The sequence below is a fragment of the Urocampus carinirostris genome, chromosome 19 (assembly GCF_059441175.1).
Source record: "Urocampus carinirostris isolate Australia breed hairy pipefish chromosome 19, RoL_Ucar_1.0, whole genome shotgun sequence".
Lineage (NCBI taxonomy): Eukaryota > Metazoa > Chordata > Actinopteri > Syngnathiformes > Syngnathidae > Urocampus > Urocampus carinirostris.
In genome coordinates this window covers 17,423,851-17,440,278 of record NC_142367.1, presented here as the reverse complement: position 1 = coordinate 17,440,278, position 16,428 = coordinate 17,423,851, and the positions used below count along the sequence as shown (strand labels likewise).

Below are 16,428 nucleotides of genomic sequence, written 5' to 3'. Positions count from 1 at the left end.
TTTTTCCCCAAAAACTTTGTATATTTTTGTTTCCAATTTGATTCCTCAAAATAATAAAAAGGGAACATATAGTGGGCAGCACGGCAGCGCAGTGGTTAGCGCGTGTGTGGCACAGTTCTGAGATCAAACCTCCTGTTTGGAGTTTGCATGTTCTCCCAGTGCTTGCGTAGGTTTCCTCCGAGCACTCCGGTTTCCTCCCCCCAAAAACATGCACGTCATGCCCCTATGTGTGAATGAGTTGTCTGTCCCTGTGTCCCTTCAACTGGCTGGCAACCAGTTCAGGGTGTCCCCTGCCCACTGCCCGAAGATAGCTGGGATGGGCTCCAGCACCCCCCGCGACCCTACTGAGGATAAGTGGTGCAGATAATGGAAGGATGGAATATATAGTTTGCTTACCAGTCACAGCACGATTCGACATACTTGAAAAATCAAGAGTTTATTCAACATTCAATGTAAAATGTGAAGACTTACAAAGACAAGTAACATGAGAAGGACATCAACAAAACTGGTACCTTTAAATGGTGACAAAAATATACCTTTTTTTAAGATTCAGCAAGTAGTAAATTCAACCTTGTAAGACGCTGGAACACGTATTATTGTCTGTAAACAAAACAATGCCTACATTCTAGCAATATAAGCACAAATAATGCATTGTCGACAGAATAACCAAAGGATTGCCAATGTGGGACTATCCTGCTAGTTTTTAAGTAGACAAAACTATATTTTACGTAAACTCAACTAAAATTAAGGTTACTAACGGGCAAAATCTAGATTTTGTAGCTAACACTTTACCTGTCACAGATTAAATTCCCAAATCATTTTTTATTTAGAAAAAAATACTTTAAAATGAAATGCCAAATGGAAGATGAGTTCTTATTTTAAGAATTACTGTTAATGATATATAGAAAAACATTTTAAATGAAAAATATTATCTGCAATATGCCATTTTAGAATTTTTTTGTTGAGTATTTTTTTCCCAAAATTATTATTTTTTGCAGGTATTTACTTTGGGAAAATATCAAATGAATCAGATCATTCGCTCATTTTAAGAATTACTGATTACACATCATTTTTACCGAGAACAATTAAAATGAGCAGTTGTGAGCAATCAGGCAGACAATTCTGTTTTGTTTAAAAAAAAAATTTAACTTTATTTTTTCAACATAAACATTTTCTGCCAATTTTGAGGATTCTTTTTTTAATTTAAGAGGAAATACAGTTAAGAAAAATATTTATTGCCACTTTTGCTATATTCTAAATTTTTTTAAGACAAATTAAAGTAAAAAAAAGATAATTTTCTCCCAAATCGTTATTTTGAGTATTTACTCCCTATTTCAGAGAAAATGTGAACATAGAAATGAAAGCAGTTCTGCTATATTTGTTAATTATTTTTTTTTTCTTTAAGAGGAAAAACGAGTAAAAATACATTGTTTCTGTTATTTTGAGTATTCATTTCTATTTTAAGAGGAAATACCAGTAAAAAAATGTTTTAAATATTTTTAGAATCATTTTCTATTTAAAGAGGAAAAGGTAGAAATATTTTAAGATAAAAAAGAAAAGAAATAATACATTTCGAGCCAATGTTTTTTTTGAGTGTTTTCTATTTTAAGGGGAAAACAATAATGTTAATAATTATAATAATAATGCATTTTCTGCCAATTTTATTTTATTGAGTATTTATTTCTTTTTTAAAAGGAAAAACTATTAAAAAATATGCACATAAATTTACACATTTTTGCCCTTTTTCATCTATTAAAAAAATAGAATATTAAATATTCTGCCAATTGTGTTATTTTGAGGTTTATTATAAAATTTAAAAGGTGGTGCGCCTAATTTTTTGGGTGTCCTTAAGTAAGTTCAAAGTTAAGGATTTTCTCTTTTAAGTAAGTGTTCAAAGAGTCCATGTGCTTTATTTTAAGTTGCTGGGGCGTAACACATTCGGTTGGAAAAATTGGGAAGGGCTTTAAAGTGACGTCACGCTGAGCCCTGTGGGTTTTTTATGTTTATATTTGTTAGTGTAGCACGAAAAAGGTGAAAATAATTAAAAGACCTGTTTCAAGTACTGTCCAAATGCCAGTCCAAAATCCCAGAAAGATTCAGATTTTTTTTTTTTTAATTAAGTGTTTATTCGAGAATGTCTACGACAGAGGCTGCAACGATGACACAAGCCGGGAGATGGTCGCAGCAAGTAAAAAAGTTCCAAATTCTGTATTATTTCTTCAACGACACCTCAAAAGGCGCACCCCTTTTTTAGATGCAAAAAAGTAAAAAATATATTTTTTGTCGATTTTGCTGTTTACAGTATTTTTATTTTAGGGTGAAAAGTGAAAAAAAAATTAGTTTTTTGCCGATTTTGTTATTTCAATTATTCTTCTCTATTTTAAAGGTGGTGTCCGTAACTTGAAAACATTCCAGATGTCGACATCATCTTCTGGCTCAAATCATCATTGCAGCTTTTCTCAAGTTCCTTTTGTTGAGCGTGAGTATGTGAAATGTACGACGTGGTCGGATAAACTCTTCATCTTTTTGGGGTGGCATTTGGACTGTGTTTGAAACAGTCCTTCTTTCTTACTTTCACCATTTTCACTCTAGAATAAAAAAAAGACAACAGAAAAACGGCAGCATGCGTGTAAGTCACTTTTTCTCCCTGCCTTTTGCACTCCATGTATGGAAGCCTATTTTGTTATTTGAGTACAATTTGTCCTAATTTACACAAAGTAAAATAAAAGAATCCATTTTCTAGCAATTATGCATTTTTTCAACTAACTCGGACCACCACGCCTTCCTAAAACTGGATTTTGTGCACAAGCCTCTTGTGCCTGTCCAGGACGTGCCGCCTGGCGAAGCCCTTGACGCAAAGATCGCAGCTGTACGGCTTCCTGCCCGAATGGATCTTGAGGTGCTCGTTGCGTATGCCGAGGGTGACGAATCCCTTGCCGCAAATGCCGCACTTGAACGGCCGCTCGGTGGAGTGATGCATGAGAAAATGCTTCTTCTGCTCGGTGGCGGTGAAGAAGGACTTTCCGCAATCGGGGGCGGCGCAGGCGAAGGGCCTCTCCCCCGTGTGGGTCATCTTGTGGCGGGCGATGGAGGACGTGGAGAAAGACTTCCCGCAATACGGGCACAGTTGTCGGCGGGGGATCTGGTTTTGGTGCTTACGCTTCTGGTGCTTGATCAGGGCGCCTTTCTCCTTGAAGCGGACGCTACAGTCGGGGCACGAGTACTTCTGCTCGTTTCTCTGCTCCGTGTGGATGAAGCGGATGTGGCGCAGGAGGTTGGCCTTCTGGCCGAAGGTTTTCCCGCACTCCCCGCACAGGTACGGTTTCTCCTGGGTGTGCACCCTCTGATGGGTGAGCAGATCGTAATCGCTTCGGAATCCCATGTTGCAGATGTTGCACTTCACCGGCAGGTGTCCCGCGCCACGCCACTCGTGGCGGATTAAATACTCCAGCCTGGAGAAGGTTTTGGAGCAGCAGGTGCAGCGGAAGGGCTTGCTGATGTTGTGGACTTGCTCGAAATGTCGTCGCAGGCGCTTGAAAAGCGTAAAGGTCTCCTGATAATGGATAGGAGACAAAATGAGATTTCAATGGTCTTCAAAAATACTACCGTGTCACAGTGATACAGCATGCTCTCGCTGTATCGCAGTTTACTTGTCTCACTTTTGTGGATTTTCATTGTGTACAGTAATTGGTATCATGGTTTACTTATAGGGTTTTCGCTGCTTTGCTGATTTTCGATCATGCATTCTGATTGGATAAAACGTCATCCCGCCCCTTTTTCTGCCTGTGTGCCATCAACATTGTTGTCTAAAATGGTACACGTACATAAAACAGCTTGATGAACCTACATTACGTACGCGCAAATATTTTTCCATTTCAAGTGTCTCTATAAGAAATTGCGTCAACTTGTTTCCCTGGATAGACAAAAGCACCAACGGCTGAGGCCAAAACAAAAACTAAACTTGCTCTGGAGCCGCCTGCAGCTCTTTGGCGCTCCTTAGTGGCTCCCTGGGTTTTTCCTCATACTGTTAATGGAAAAATACTGTATAGGGTTTCTGTAAGGACACATTTTAAACATTTCACAACAAATAGAGATAGATACAGCATATTTCCTTATAAGGCTTAAGAAAAGAAGTTTAATTTTTGAGGCGCCAAACATATTTTTTGTTTTGTTTTTGGTCCAATAAGGCTGTTTCAACATTTTGTGTCGCCGACCCCTGCAGTTTTTCAAAACATCCATATGATAGTGACAAAGTATCATGTGGGGTAAAAATGTATTTTCCTGAAATCATTTCCGCCCTTTAGTGCAATACATGCAGCATGCACATTTTTTTTAAAGTAATAATTGAAAAGTGCAAAGTTTTTTGCCAAAACAAAAAAACTTTAACCCATTACTTTTATTTCTTAAAGAAATGTTTGAACCTGTAAAATGAGTTTGTTCTTTGGTTTCAATGTATAATAAAGTTCACGGATCCCTTGACCACACGGGTCGTGATTGCACCAATAAGGACACAACTCTGGACACCTTTCTCCCCATTTTGGGTTCTTAAAAAAGCTGGCACCAGTTCATTCCTTAATGTTTTCGGCCAGGTTCTTTTTCTGTCTTCCTAAAAAGGTTTCTACTTTGCAGGTTTTTTACTATTGCGGAACTCTTTTGCAACACAACCTTTGCAAAAAATACTCGATTACTGTATAGTGGTCTGCATTACAACGTGGCACTGTAATGGAGCATAATGGTAATGAGTTAAGCCAAAACAACATTGCACAACGATTGGCCAATCGGGTGTCTCTTATGATAAAACACAGCGAGACACCATGGTACAATGTAAGACCATGAGATAAACTATCATGCCTTTTCCTGTGGCATCCAGATCCCGAAAGGTCTTGTAATAACACAATGAATTCAGGCTAATCGTAATCAATTTTATTTGCTGGCTATAATTTGCCCACCTATCAATGAAAGAAATTCTGGCCTACCTGGCAGCGCGTGCAAGAGAAGGGCGTGTGCGAGGCTTTGTGGCGCTCCAACACCGACTGGTCCTTCAAGATCTTCCGGCAGACGTTGCAGTAGAGCTCGTGGTGGGTCTTCTTGTGGGCTTCCAGGGAGCGTTTGTAAATGAAGGCGTTGTCGCAGCGGTCGCACTTGAAAAGCTCGCAGTCGCCGGCCGCGTCGCCTTCCACCTGCTGCTGGGCGTGTTCGAAGCATTTTTTGACCAGATGCCTTTTCAAGGACGAGAGGAGCTTGAACTTGCCGTCGCAGTGCGGGCAAGCGTACTCGCCTTGGGGGAAATGCGCTGTCGTCAGGTGCGTTTTCAGATTTGTGCTCACCTGCTGGTTGCAGATGAAGCACTTGACCTGACGGGACTTTTTGGCAGGGGGTTTGCTCGACGGTTTTCCTCGGCTCGCTTTTTCTGGTTTGGGCAAAGGGCTGAGGTCTTTGGCGTCAGGCCATTCGTCGCCAGAGAATTCAGACCAGAGACTTATACCGCCGTTGGATTCCGCGTCTGAATAGTAAGACCAGGAAGAGTGCTCTTCGTCTACGTTTTCTTCAAGCTCCGATATATCTGGAGAGGGAGCACTCTCGCTGGCTGGGTCATCCTCCTCAAGTTCTCTTGACAAAATCACTTTCATTTTTTGTCCGCGGTTAGCGCGAGCTGGACGAGATAGGACCTTTTGCTCAGTGTTTGGAATTTCTTTATCAGATTTTATCCTGGGGGCATTATTTGTGGTTCCCTTTGATTGTTGCCGCTGTGAGAAAAGATCTTTGATTGAAGCTGAGTTGAGGGCAGACGTGATTTCTGCACCATCTGAGTAATTTTCTGTAGAGAAACAATAATAGAATACAATCAAATTATCATTACTGTCATTGATTAGAACGTAGTGTACATTATTTACAAGGATATTTCACGTGGCATTCCAGAGAAAACAGGTAATAAAAATAGGATTAAAAAAAGAATATTAGAAAATGTAATATTTTCATGGTAGTGGTTATAAATTGGCCTCAATAAATGTATAAATAAAATAACAATTCGGTGATTGAATTAGCAAATCAGCAATCCTTCATACTGTAGCATTCCATGTTTTCTTTTAACCTATTCTACACAGGCTTATTTAGAATGATTGGTTAGTGTGTTTAAAGAGAAACAATGCAGTTAAACTAAACGCATGAAACATGGTTTAAAAAAAGACATATTGTAAAAGGTTAATTTTCACCCATAATTAAACAGAAGTTTAAAAACATTTAAAAGCAAAAAATATGTCAAATTAATTCATCAAAACGATCGATGGGAGCTAGACGCATAGCCAGCTACCTCAAAAGATACAGTAGATGCATAGCTAACTAGATAGACGCATAGCTGGCCAACTAGATAGATGCAAGGCTAGCTAATGAACGGACAAGAGGTACTGATATATATATTTATACAAGTAAAATAATACATATTTCAATATAATAGAATAAATAAAAACTACAATCATATCAATTATATCCTAAGTGGACTAGGAACATGAAAAGACAATAAAAAACACCAGATTTATATTTCAGAATTATTTTGTATTTGCTTTTTGTTTTTATAACCCTTAAAGTTGGTAAACATAAGTATCTCAAAAAGGCCCTGAAATGCATGTAATTTGGAAGTGTTTTAAGGAATCAAATTTCTATTTCTAGTTTCAGTGTCTGAAATAACATCTGCCCGGACACCCGGGGCTTGCATCTCTTACGACGGGCGTACAACTTACACAACGTCTCCGCCCGGGTGGCTGACACAATTTAAAAAAAAAAAAAAAGGTTAGGGTTAGTTTTTATTCATTATATATATATATATATATATATATATATATATTATTTTTTTTTTTAAATCAAACGTTTGCTTTATTCCGATTTCGAAATATTGGTTCGGTTTCGGAATTTCGATTTCGGTTCGTTTGGTAATTTGCATAGTCGGCAGCCAAACAGAAGCCAAAACCTCAGACCCAGAAGAAATTTTCAAAAGAAGCTAACAAAATTGATGACGCTACCAAACGTAAACGTACATTAAAAGCATCGTGGAAAGAGGAGTTCACGTGGCTTGTAGCAGACAACGCAACGCAAACATTACATGAATGAAGATGAGTAAGTACAGCTACATAATGATGGCAGATAGAAAACAGCGATCTCATGTACATGCAATGAATGTTATAAGTAGATTTATGATAAACTTAATTATAAAGTGTTGTTATGTTATGTATTCTTATTATCAACCCTAATACTTGGCAACATTTTTTTTTTGCGATTAGTTGGCAAGGATGGCCACTTTTCAGAGTTTTTGCCCTAGTGTCCGGTAACTTTTTGTCACGAGTTTCGGACACTGCTAAATACTTCTAGCATGGTTGGTCTGTGCTTTGTTGTCTTGCAAAATTGATGTTTTTATACAACATTTAGCATTTATTTGTAGGAAAGATGTTTTCCAAAAATATATTTGATATCAAGCAGCAACATTTGGAGTTAAAGTAATAGCAGAATAGTCTTAATTGTAAAAACATATCGATTCAAAGAACAGAAGAAGACTTGCCATCGTGTTCCAGTGGGCTCCGGTTTTTGTGATACTGAAATAGAGTTTGAAGAGCTTCACAGCTACGCATCTTTTCCAAGCAGTCGCCCAAAACAGACGACACCTCTTCACACATGGAGGAAACCTGCATACAAGAAACACGCTTCTAAGTATGTCTTTCGTCTTTCTTGTTTGTTTTAATTGCACGAGATGAACCTGTTGGAATGTTAGCTCAGGAAGAAACATCTCAAGTCGGGATAGGAAGAGCTCCCAAAGAGACTTAAGAGCTTTGTCATAGGATGGCCCAAACTCCTTGGGGAAAACCTCCTGAAAAGGCAACAAACAAAACAAAAGATACCATGAACACTCTCTGTATGGCATTGTGTGGAGAATTTTGCATTACTGTAAAAAAGTGTTGCTTCTCTGCAGGATTTTCCAGCAAGCGTTTCATAAAATCCACAAAACTGGAGTACGGAACGATGGCGTCGTTCGCTGCACAGGTCTGCAGAACATTGTGAAGTTTTAGAACATGAAGTCCTTTTACTTGTTTATGATTTTCAAACAGGCACAAAAACGGGCCGGGGGTAAAAATGAGGAGTGTGGATACAATACCATATTTGTGTAAAACACACAACTCAAACTCACTTTTTTTCAGCTCAAACTAAGCATGGTAAGTATCAAAAGTTGTTGAAAATATGCAGCCATGATTCAAATAATTTATTGACGATGTAAACTATGAACACAACACCACTCAGATAGAGTTGTTTCCCTCATTATACTTTGTGTTTACATCATTCAGAACGACTTCTGCATTCTCTCCATTCGTTTCTGGGACCATGAATAAGAATAGTGCAATCATGAGATTAATGCAAATGAGTTTTAACATGTCATCTAATCCCCGTTGCATCCAATGTTTCGCGATAGTGGTCACTGATAGTTTTCGATGAATCAACCATTTCACAAATACAGTAATTTAACGTCGTATTACAGGCATTCAAAACTTTGGGATAAAACAATGTGTATTATTCAGTTATAAATGCAGTACTCCCACTCAGGCGAACTACATAGATTTGAAATCAAATGAATCGTCTCAAACGCCTGATTCACTTGGACAATTTTCACGATACCATACCTGTCAAAGTAAAAAGTACGTTTATAATGCATTTTAAGACGTGTACGACGTACAAGAACATCTGTACGAAAAAACACAAATTTGTCAATTATGGGCACCATCCGGTAAACACCGACTATCATGAAACGGCAAATCAATCAATTCTAACGAGTTCGCCGCGGTAGCCTCCATCTCTGTATCGTTTTTTTTTGTTGCAAACGAAGCGAGTGGTTTGATGCTACTGTGCACATGCGTCTGCCGCCTGGGGATTTCCCATCATGCATAATTCCGAAAAAAGAATATTTCGCATTTTGCAAGGGAAAATACAACAGTTTGTACGGGCATGGAGCCGTGGAGGTTGACAGGTATGCAATACCCCCACCCCCTCTAAACATTTTCTCCTTAGATCTACACAATTCATGTAGGTCACTATTTATGACTTCAAAAAGGCAACATTGGCCGAAAGGGTGAGAGTTTCATGTGTGTTCAGATGATCTGACCTCAATAAGTGAGTTCATCCTGTCCAAGTGTTCCTCTATATCACTCAAATGAGCCTTGTCTTCCAAGTTGCATAACTGAAGAACCAACTAAAACAAAAAGGGGGGGAAATACATTAAAATATATTATTTCTACTAGCACAACATTGTGGCCTGCTTGCAATCGGACAAACTAACCTGTGTTCGAAGCCCCAAGACGAGTTGGGTTCTCTGACTGCTGGTGAGCAGTTCAGGCACGGCGTTCGTAACCATGTAAATAAAATCCTCGAGCATGCCATAATCAGCCACGGATCGTTTTTCGATAATCTGCCAAATTGCTGCAGAAACCAGCTTGATTGGTGATACGAAGAGGCGAAGAGAAGAGATCGGAAGTTGTACGTCTAAACGAAACATAAGAGTTTAGGTTAACGATTCGAGAGATGTTCAAAAATATAACTGTGTACCTGCATTCATTGTTCGTCTCTAATAAAATACCGCCACTTTCCCAGCTTCGGCACACCAGCTTACTGTTGAAAATTATTGCGACTTTACCAACGGAATACAATGATTTCGTAAGATAATTTACGAGTAGATATGTCGAAAGCACAAAACGCTGTTAGCTAAATTTGAAAATAGCCAACGGTCGAATCGCACACTCTTGGTCCGTCGATGTTTTTTATCCGACTTGCTCTCCTCTTTCTTTACTTGCAAACCCAATTGCCTAAATATCAAAGGCAAAATATATTTGGTAAACTATAAGAGTTAACTACAAACATTTTGAATAATCATTGTATTTTATAGTGAATTCTATGATTATTTTTGACGTGGTAGGAACCAACGAAAAGACCAGCGGAAGTAAAACGAACGCACTAAAATGTTTCACTGCGCGTGTGTAGATATAAAATAGGCCCACTTCCTGCCATTGAACGTCATGAGCAAACACATAAATTTAAAAACCCTTAATATTGCTCTATAAACACTTAAAATCATTACTGTATATATATAACGAGTCTTTTGGTCCATTTTGATATGGTAAAAACCGACAAAACCACGAGAAAAAGGAAAACGGGCGTATCAGAGCCCCCCCTACTGCGCATGTGCGAATGTAAAACAAGCACACAGCCTTAATTTGTAGATGAGCGCGCATGTTTTTGTAAAAAACACACGAAACAATCGATTCTGTCATGTTTATTTGTAACGGATTTGGCAACATAGTCAAAAAACTAATCATTAAAAAGAAATTTTAAATAGTGCTGAAAGGAGGCGATCTTGTATTTGTAATTATAAACAACAGTGAAACGATTGTGAAATTGAACCATAAAAAATGTCAGAAAAAGCTCATTTACTTTTATTTATTCAACAGTTAATGGACATATTTAGCATTCATACACCCTCTCCATTGAATTGGGGAATGCTTTACGCAGTGATTACTTTGATATGTCACGTTGGTAGGATCCCTTAACCACTAGGGTCGGAGGGACACCATTTCCTGTGGTGTGCTTTGGGCAAGTACAGCCTGTTGGCACCCATCCCTCTCCAGGCCAGCAAATTTTTCCACCCAGTCTTGAAACTGGGATATTTCACGGGTCAGATGAATGTGCTAAACACTGCACTATAGAAATTGTATTAAATCAGAAATTAAACAATTTTCAGAGGAGACAATTAAATAATCATGTACTCGGGCTAGTTCTGTAAATATACAAACAAAATAGTGTTTCAAAGACGTATTTTCTGCTGAAACTGATGCCATTGTTTTCATAATATTCCGAAAATGCAATGTTTTCCACTGCCAAAAAAGTACACATTCAAAAGAGTATGCCAACATAATTGTTTCAAAATGTATACAAGGCCAAATCAAACTGTTAAAGCAACAAAATCTAAAACACAACTTTCGATAAGTTCTTTTTTTATATAGAAAATATTCCCACTTCATTGTCCTTTTTTATGTAGAAGGTAAAAAAACAAAACAGTAAATGCAAGATGCCTAGAACAGATTCTTCGTCTAGCTTTTGCAGATGTTCCGATGCTGGTCTGGAGAGGATGCAGACGGACGGTCTTTGTCTCAGGCATCTTACTTTGGCGAGCAGGGGGCCGATTCCCTCAGCTTCAGTCTGCCCGTTTTGTCCTTTATTTTAGCATTTAGGCGGGCAAGCTCAGCTTCTTTCCTTTCAGAACTAAAAACAAAGAGAAACAGTGAGAGACCCCCAGTGCAAGCACGTGCAAACCACAAATGCCAAACGCCAGCAGGACTCACCTTTCGTGACATACAAGTAGAAAAAGTCGCAATAGAGGATGGTCTGCACCACCCCTGCCACGATGGCGATCATATCGAAGAAGCCCTCAAAGTAGAACCTCCAGATCCAGTTGATGAGGTAAAGGGCGCGGTAGAGCCCCAAGAAGAACAAGTAGTGGGTGGTGATGGTCTCCGCCTCTCCCGTCTTGCTGATCATAAAGAGCTGCGGCAGGATGGCCACAGACTCCAAATAAATAGAGAATGTCCACAGGATCTATGACGGAAGATGGGAAATTGTTCATTTATTTAACCACTACTACGACAGCAACAAATTATTTTGCGTTCTTAACAATACAAACTCTGCAGTATGACATCTATAAGATGCCTGTCTGCTATTAGTTGATGTGAATTAAAACACTGGTCTGCAATTGGTTTGCATCATGACATAAAAAAATGCCATTTACTCTTGGCTGAACTACCTCCCACAATGCCTTTCTCTTTGACTCAGTTCAAAATCGTATGTGCTTTATAAAGAATTTGCAAGTTAGTGTGATATAATACTGTATTTTATTTTCCTCTATTAGCTTGCATGTATCCCAAAGGGAGAAGAAAAAATATAACCATGGAAACAAAGCTTTAAAATGAAACTGCTGAAGTATTAGCTACAATGAAAAATTGCAGTACTTTGGACTTTAATTCCATTCTAAAAATTAACCTCCCATAAATAATGAATGTACAACCAATGCTTTTTGTGGGTTGGAAAGGAATATCTTATCTGAAAACGGTGAAGAGGATCTGTGATGATAGGCGGCAGTAACCCACCAAAACAAAGGTGCCAACTGCCGTTAAACTTGTAGAAGATAGTAAAACCATCCATCCATCCATTATCTGCACTGCTTATCCTCAGTAGGGACGCGGCTGTCTTCGTGCAGTGGGCAGGGGACACCCTGAACTGGTTGCTAGCCAGTCACAGGGCACACAGAGACAAGACAACTCACACCTAGGGACAATTTGGACCGGCCAATTAGTCTGACATGCATGTTTTTGGAATTTGGGAAGAAACCTGCGACTGACGGGCAACCGGTTCAGGGTGTCCCCCTTAGCCACTGCCCGAAGACGGCTGGGATGTGCTCCAGCACCCCCGTGACTCTTCTAAGGATAAGAGGTGCAGATAATGGATGGATTCGAAGAAACCCATGCAGGCATGGGGAGAACATGCAAACTCCACACGGGGAGGCTGCGGTTAGCTGGACTTGAACCCTGAACCTCTGCACTGTGGTGCTGCGCTCTAACCACCCCTCCGCCGTGCCGCCTAGTAATAACCGTCATTTTATAAATGAACATTACACTGGAGACTTTTTGTGCAAATCAATAACAAAAAAGTAACTTAGGGACCCCTGCCATACAAGAACATTTTCTTTCCCCATAAAAAAAACAGCTGACCTCCAACGGAGAGAAGTCGTGATTGACCAGAAACGAGAGGCCGCCGACAGGAACGATGAGGAACTCCACTCGGAAGGTGTCGTGGTTTCCGTCGTACGTGGCTTTGAACTTCATGTAGATCAGGTATACGGTGGCGTACGCGCACGCGATGTAGATGACCTGAAAATTGCCAAACAAGTCGGCCGTTCACGTCCCCTTCGTTTGAGGACTTGGCTTCACACAAGTGTCTCACCTTCATGGTTGTGTTGTAAAGGGAGATGAAGGCCGTGAGCAGGTCCAAGTAGCGAGTGGTGAAAACCAAAGCGAACAGGACCTGACTCTTTCCGGAAATTCCTGGGAAAAATCGATACCAAAAACCCTTTTGAGTGATTAAATAAAACATGATGCAGTTCTCGTTTTAAAACCTATTATAAAACACTGAATTGAATTGTCTTTATTGTCCTTGATAACTTTGTAAACATTGTATGCTACGAGATTAGACATGGCACTTCAGGGTAAACATGTAATACAAACTTTACAGAGAAAAAAAATCAAAATAAAAAATCTATCAAGATAAAATGGAGAAAAAAACATGTCCAACATAGTGCTTAGAGACTGGCGTAAATTTTAATAATATTGCAATAACATTTAGCAGATACAACAACCGCTAAATAAATCGCAAGATATATGATTTTAAGAGTATGTTGTGCTTGTTTGGAGCTGTAACAAAGCTCGTATCAAAAAAAAAAAGATTTTCTGTTTGCCATAAAATGACTTTAGTAAGTAATGTTTATTGAAAGTATTGTTAGATACATTAATCAAAACATGACACAAAACTAATGCTGAGAGTGAGCATGGCCAAATTTGGTCACCTTACGCCCCCCTCCCCTAAGAAAATTTGACAAATCTATCTCTGCCGACCTTTGCTTAAAAGTTTGGACCGAATTTGCACTAACAACCCGGTCAGGCAAAAAATTCCAAATTTTTGGTATCCTGAAAGAAATAAAGTTTCCATGCAAGTTGCTGGTAGGTCTAGGCACCTGCAACTTATATCTGTGGACACGTAAACCATCCATTATTAGATGGAACCCCCCCAAGATATAGCAAATAATACTAAAAGGAGCTCATTCACTCGCTGATTCCATCTCCTGGCTTGTGTGATCATTGGAGACGCAACAGCTCGTTCATGATGCACGTACAAATACGTGTATTTCTTAGACGCGCTTGAATAACTCTTTTTGGAGGTTTGGGTTGGTGTTTGGACTGCAATTGTAGGCCTCTTTATTTTCACCGTTGTCATGTACGAACAAATAAACACACAAAAAACCCCAGAGGACAAGCATAACGTCATTCTAGGAAACTCCTCCCAAACCCCACATTCCGCCTACCTAATGTGTTCCGCCCCGAACAGCCTTGCAGAGTTTGGTAAAGGCAGATAAGCGCGATGGAAAATCAAGCATAAGGGCTCTCTCAACTGAGTTGGCCATTGTTAACATATATTTACAGGGTTCTTACACATTTTAAAATATTTTTCAAAGCCAATTTTCCAATGCATCTAACACTTTCGGACAGTGTGAATCATGTATTTTGCAGAGCCATTAATGTCTCATATTAACATATGCGATTTTCAATCTTGCGTGTGCATTTATCAGTACATATGAAATGTAGTGGTTGAGTTAATCATATATGTATCTAAGAAAAAAAATCTCTTCAGTAAAGCCGTTGACTAAAATGACAATAGTATGAAGATTTTCAGTTGCAGGTCGTTCTTCCCTTTAAAATAACAGGGTAATGCTATCTTTTTTTAGTAGCCCATAATTAAAACACACCCCTTGCACTAATACACATCATAGCGCCCTGTTTAGGTGTTGCATGCATCTGTCCTTGTTGGGGGTGGTAATGACGCTTCATGCAACAATGCCATACAAACTAATGCCAGCTGCCTTTAATCACGAGGGAAGAAGAAATGCAATTACAAAGCCAAGTAAACAGAGAACAGTGTCGCCTGTCATTTTAAGCAGACTTGTTGAAAAACATGGCAAGCATTCAAAGTAATTCACCTAAAATGTAAGCACTTTTCAATCACTAAAAAACAAACTTTAAGATTCAAGCGTTTAAGGATTTCAAGAACCCATACTAACACTATATTTAATGCAGAAAATAACTTTCATTTCTTTTTATGGACCACTCAAACCCCATTTATAAATCGTGGAAACAAACTTCTAAAAACAACAATCACATTTAATGACGTTTGCTGCCACGTCACTCAATGTTTTAATATCAATTTGGCTACACAAAAACGTGAATTATTGACACAACCTATATTTCACTCTATCGTATTCCAAATTAAACTGTCGTAAATTAAGCGATAATCAAATAGTTATCTTCTATCGCGATAAAGTACGTTAGAAGGCACCTGCGACAGACATTATTAGTCTAGCTACAACTAGCTAACAAGCGCACAACTAAATGACCTAAATTCACATGACACAAAGTTATAGCTAGTTAATCAAGTAGAGAGGTTACTAGCGAAGATTGTTTATCGATTTACCGGCACAGGAGCGCGTTTTCCATATTTTGAGCAGCAAAATGATGATGGCTGCTAGGTGGGACAGATCACCGGTTAGCCTGAAGACATTCATGTTTCTCTGCACCCCAGCAAACGTCAAGAGAAAGAAAACTTAGCAATAAGATGAAGGACTTTCTAATGACGAAAATAAAATCGCTTCGACGCCCTCGGGGAGGAAAATAAACGAGGAGAAAGTGATCGGAGTTCGCTTAGATCGGGAAAATGGCGAGGAAAGCGCGACGTGGCTGGGGACGTGACCGTATCCCGCAACAGCCAATAAGACATCGCATCCGGTTTTGGGCTCGACCAATCAGAAAATAGAGCTGTGTTGATTATGATATTGTATACTCAGTTGGGATGCGTTTAGTGAACTTTTGGAATTTCTTTATCCGGCGCTGACGCTTGGGAAAGGCGGAAACCTGCTAAGATAGTGTCTTGTATTATTATTTGCCAGCAGCACAATATAGATAAAATATGTTTAACAACACATTTTATGAACAGTAAAAACAAACAATTCAGATTGTGTTTTTTATTTTTAAAGTTGTCTCGATGGTAATGTATGCTCAGTTGTGTTGCGTTTAGGTAACATGCGGGATTTCTTTATCGAGAGCTTGAAAGGAAACGGAAACGTCCAAAAGCCACAATGTGTAATATTTCACCACTAGATGGGACTAATGCAAAGGAAAGCCGGTTCATAAGCACAATTAAGCAAAAAGTTGCCGAACAACCTAGGCAGGGAGTATAGGTAGGGATTACATTATGTATCAGAAGTAAACATTTCTCCACCTATGATTCTTAATAAAAAAATAGGCTGGTTCGTGCATTTTTGCCTAATATTCAAGTACATGTTAGTTTCTAAATTGAGTTTTTTTTCAACCACAAGGCGGCAGTAAGTATGAAAAGTTAAAAAACAATTTGAAACAACCATCTTCGTGTATTACTGTAACAATCTTGACGATGACAATGAATGCAGACTTGCGTTGTGTTTAGGGAACCTGGGGGATTTCTCTATCCAACGATTAAAGTCGGAACTTGTAGGGTTCAGGTGGCATTTCATTGTTATCTGCCAGCCCTTTAATTCGAATAAAA

General features: G+C 39.0%; 2 protein-coding genes across 2 annotated transcripts; both read right to left on the bottom strand.

The window, feature by feature from the left end:
* Positions 1 to 417: 417 nt before the first annotated feature.
* Positions 418 to 9,965, bottom strand: LOC148347536 (uncharacterized). The gene is made up of 8 exons (XM_088324065.1): positions 9,580 to 9,965; positions 9,314 to 9,516; positions 9,140 to 9,226; positions 7,932 to 8,030; positions 7,745 to 7,855; positions 7,550 to 7,673; positions 4,977 to 5,818; positions 418 to 3,553 (listed from the first exon to the last, which is right to left on the bottom strand). Exons 1-8 carry the CDS (start codon positions 9,587 to 9,589, stop codon positions 2,786 to 2,788), a joined length of 2,244 nt encoding a protein of 747 aa, XP_088180191.1. The 5' UTR covers positions 9,590 to 9,965; the 3' UTR covers positions 418 to 2,785.
* A 477-nt stretch (positions 9,966 to 10,442) lies between these two features.
* On the bottom strand, positions 10,443 to 15,622 carry kdelr2b (KDEL endoplasmic reticulum protein retention receptor 2b). The gene is made up of 5 exons (XM_088323168.1): positions 15,322 to 15,622; positions 13,024 to 13,124; positions 12,792 to 12,950; positions 11,370 to 11,622; positions 10,443 to 11,289 (listed from the first exon to the last, which is right to left on the bottom strand). Exons 1-5 carry the CDS (start codon positions 15,410 to 15,412, stop codon positions 11,255 to 11,257), a joined length of 639 nt encoding a protein of 212 aa, XP_088179294.1. The 5' UTR covers positions 15,413 to 15,622; the 3' UTR covers positions 10,443 to 11,254.
* Between the last annotated feature and the right edge of the window lie 806 nt (positions 15,623 to 16,428).

What these genes read in the sequence shown, in the direction of transcription:
- LOC148347536 (XM_088324065.1), bottom strand. An exon ending in TCTTGGGGCTTCGAACACAG is followed by an intron (nt 9,227 to 9,313) that starts GTTAGTTTGTCC and finishes TTTTTGTTTTAG; the next exon opens with TTGGTTCTTCAGTTATGCAA. An exon ending in AGAAGCAACACTTTTTTACA is followed by an intron (nt 7,856 to 7,931) that starts GTAATGCAAAAT and finishes TTGCCTTTTCAG; the next exon opens with GAGGTTTTCCCCAAGGAGTT.
- kdelr2b (XM_088323168.1), bottom strand. Translation starts at nt 15,412, where the DNA reads ATGAATGTCTTCAGGCTAACCGGTGATCTGTCCCACCTAGCAGCCATC. An exon ending in GAAAACGCGCTCCTGTGCCG is followed by an intron (nt 13,125 to 15,321) that starts GTAAATCGATAA and finishes GATTTTTCCCAG; the next exon opens with GAATTTCCGGAAAGAGTCAG. An exon ending in CTACTTGTATGTCACGAAAG is followed by an intron (nt 11,290 to 11,369) that starts GTGAGTCCTGCT and finishes CTTTGTTTTTAG; the next exon opens with TTCTGAAAGGAAAGAAGCTG.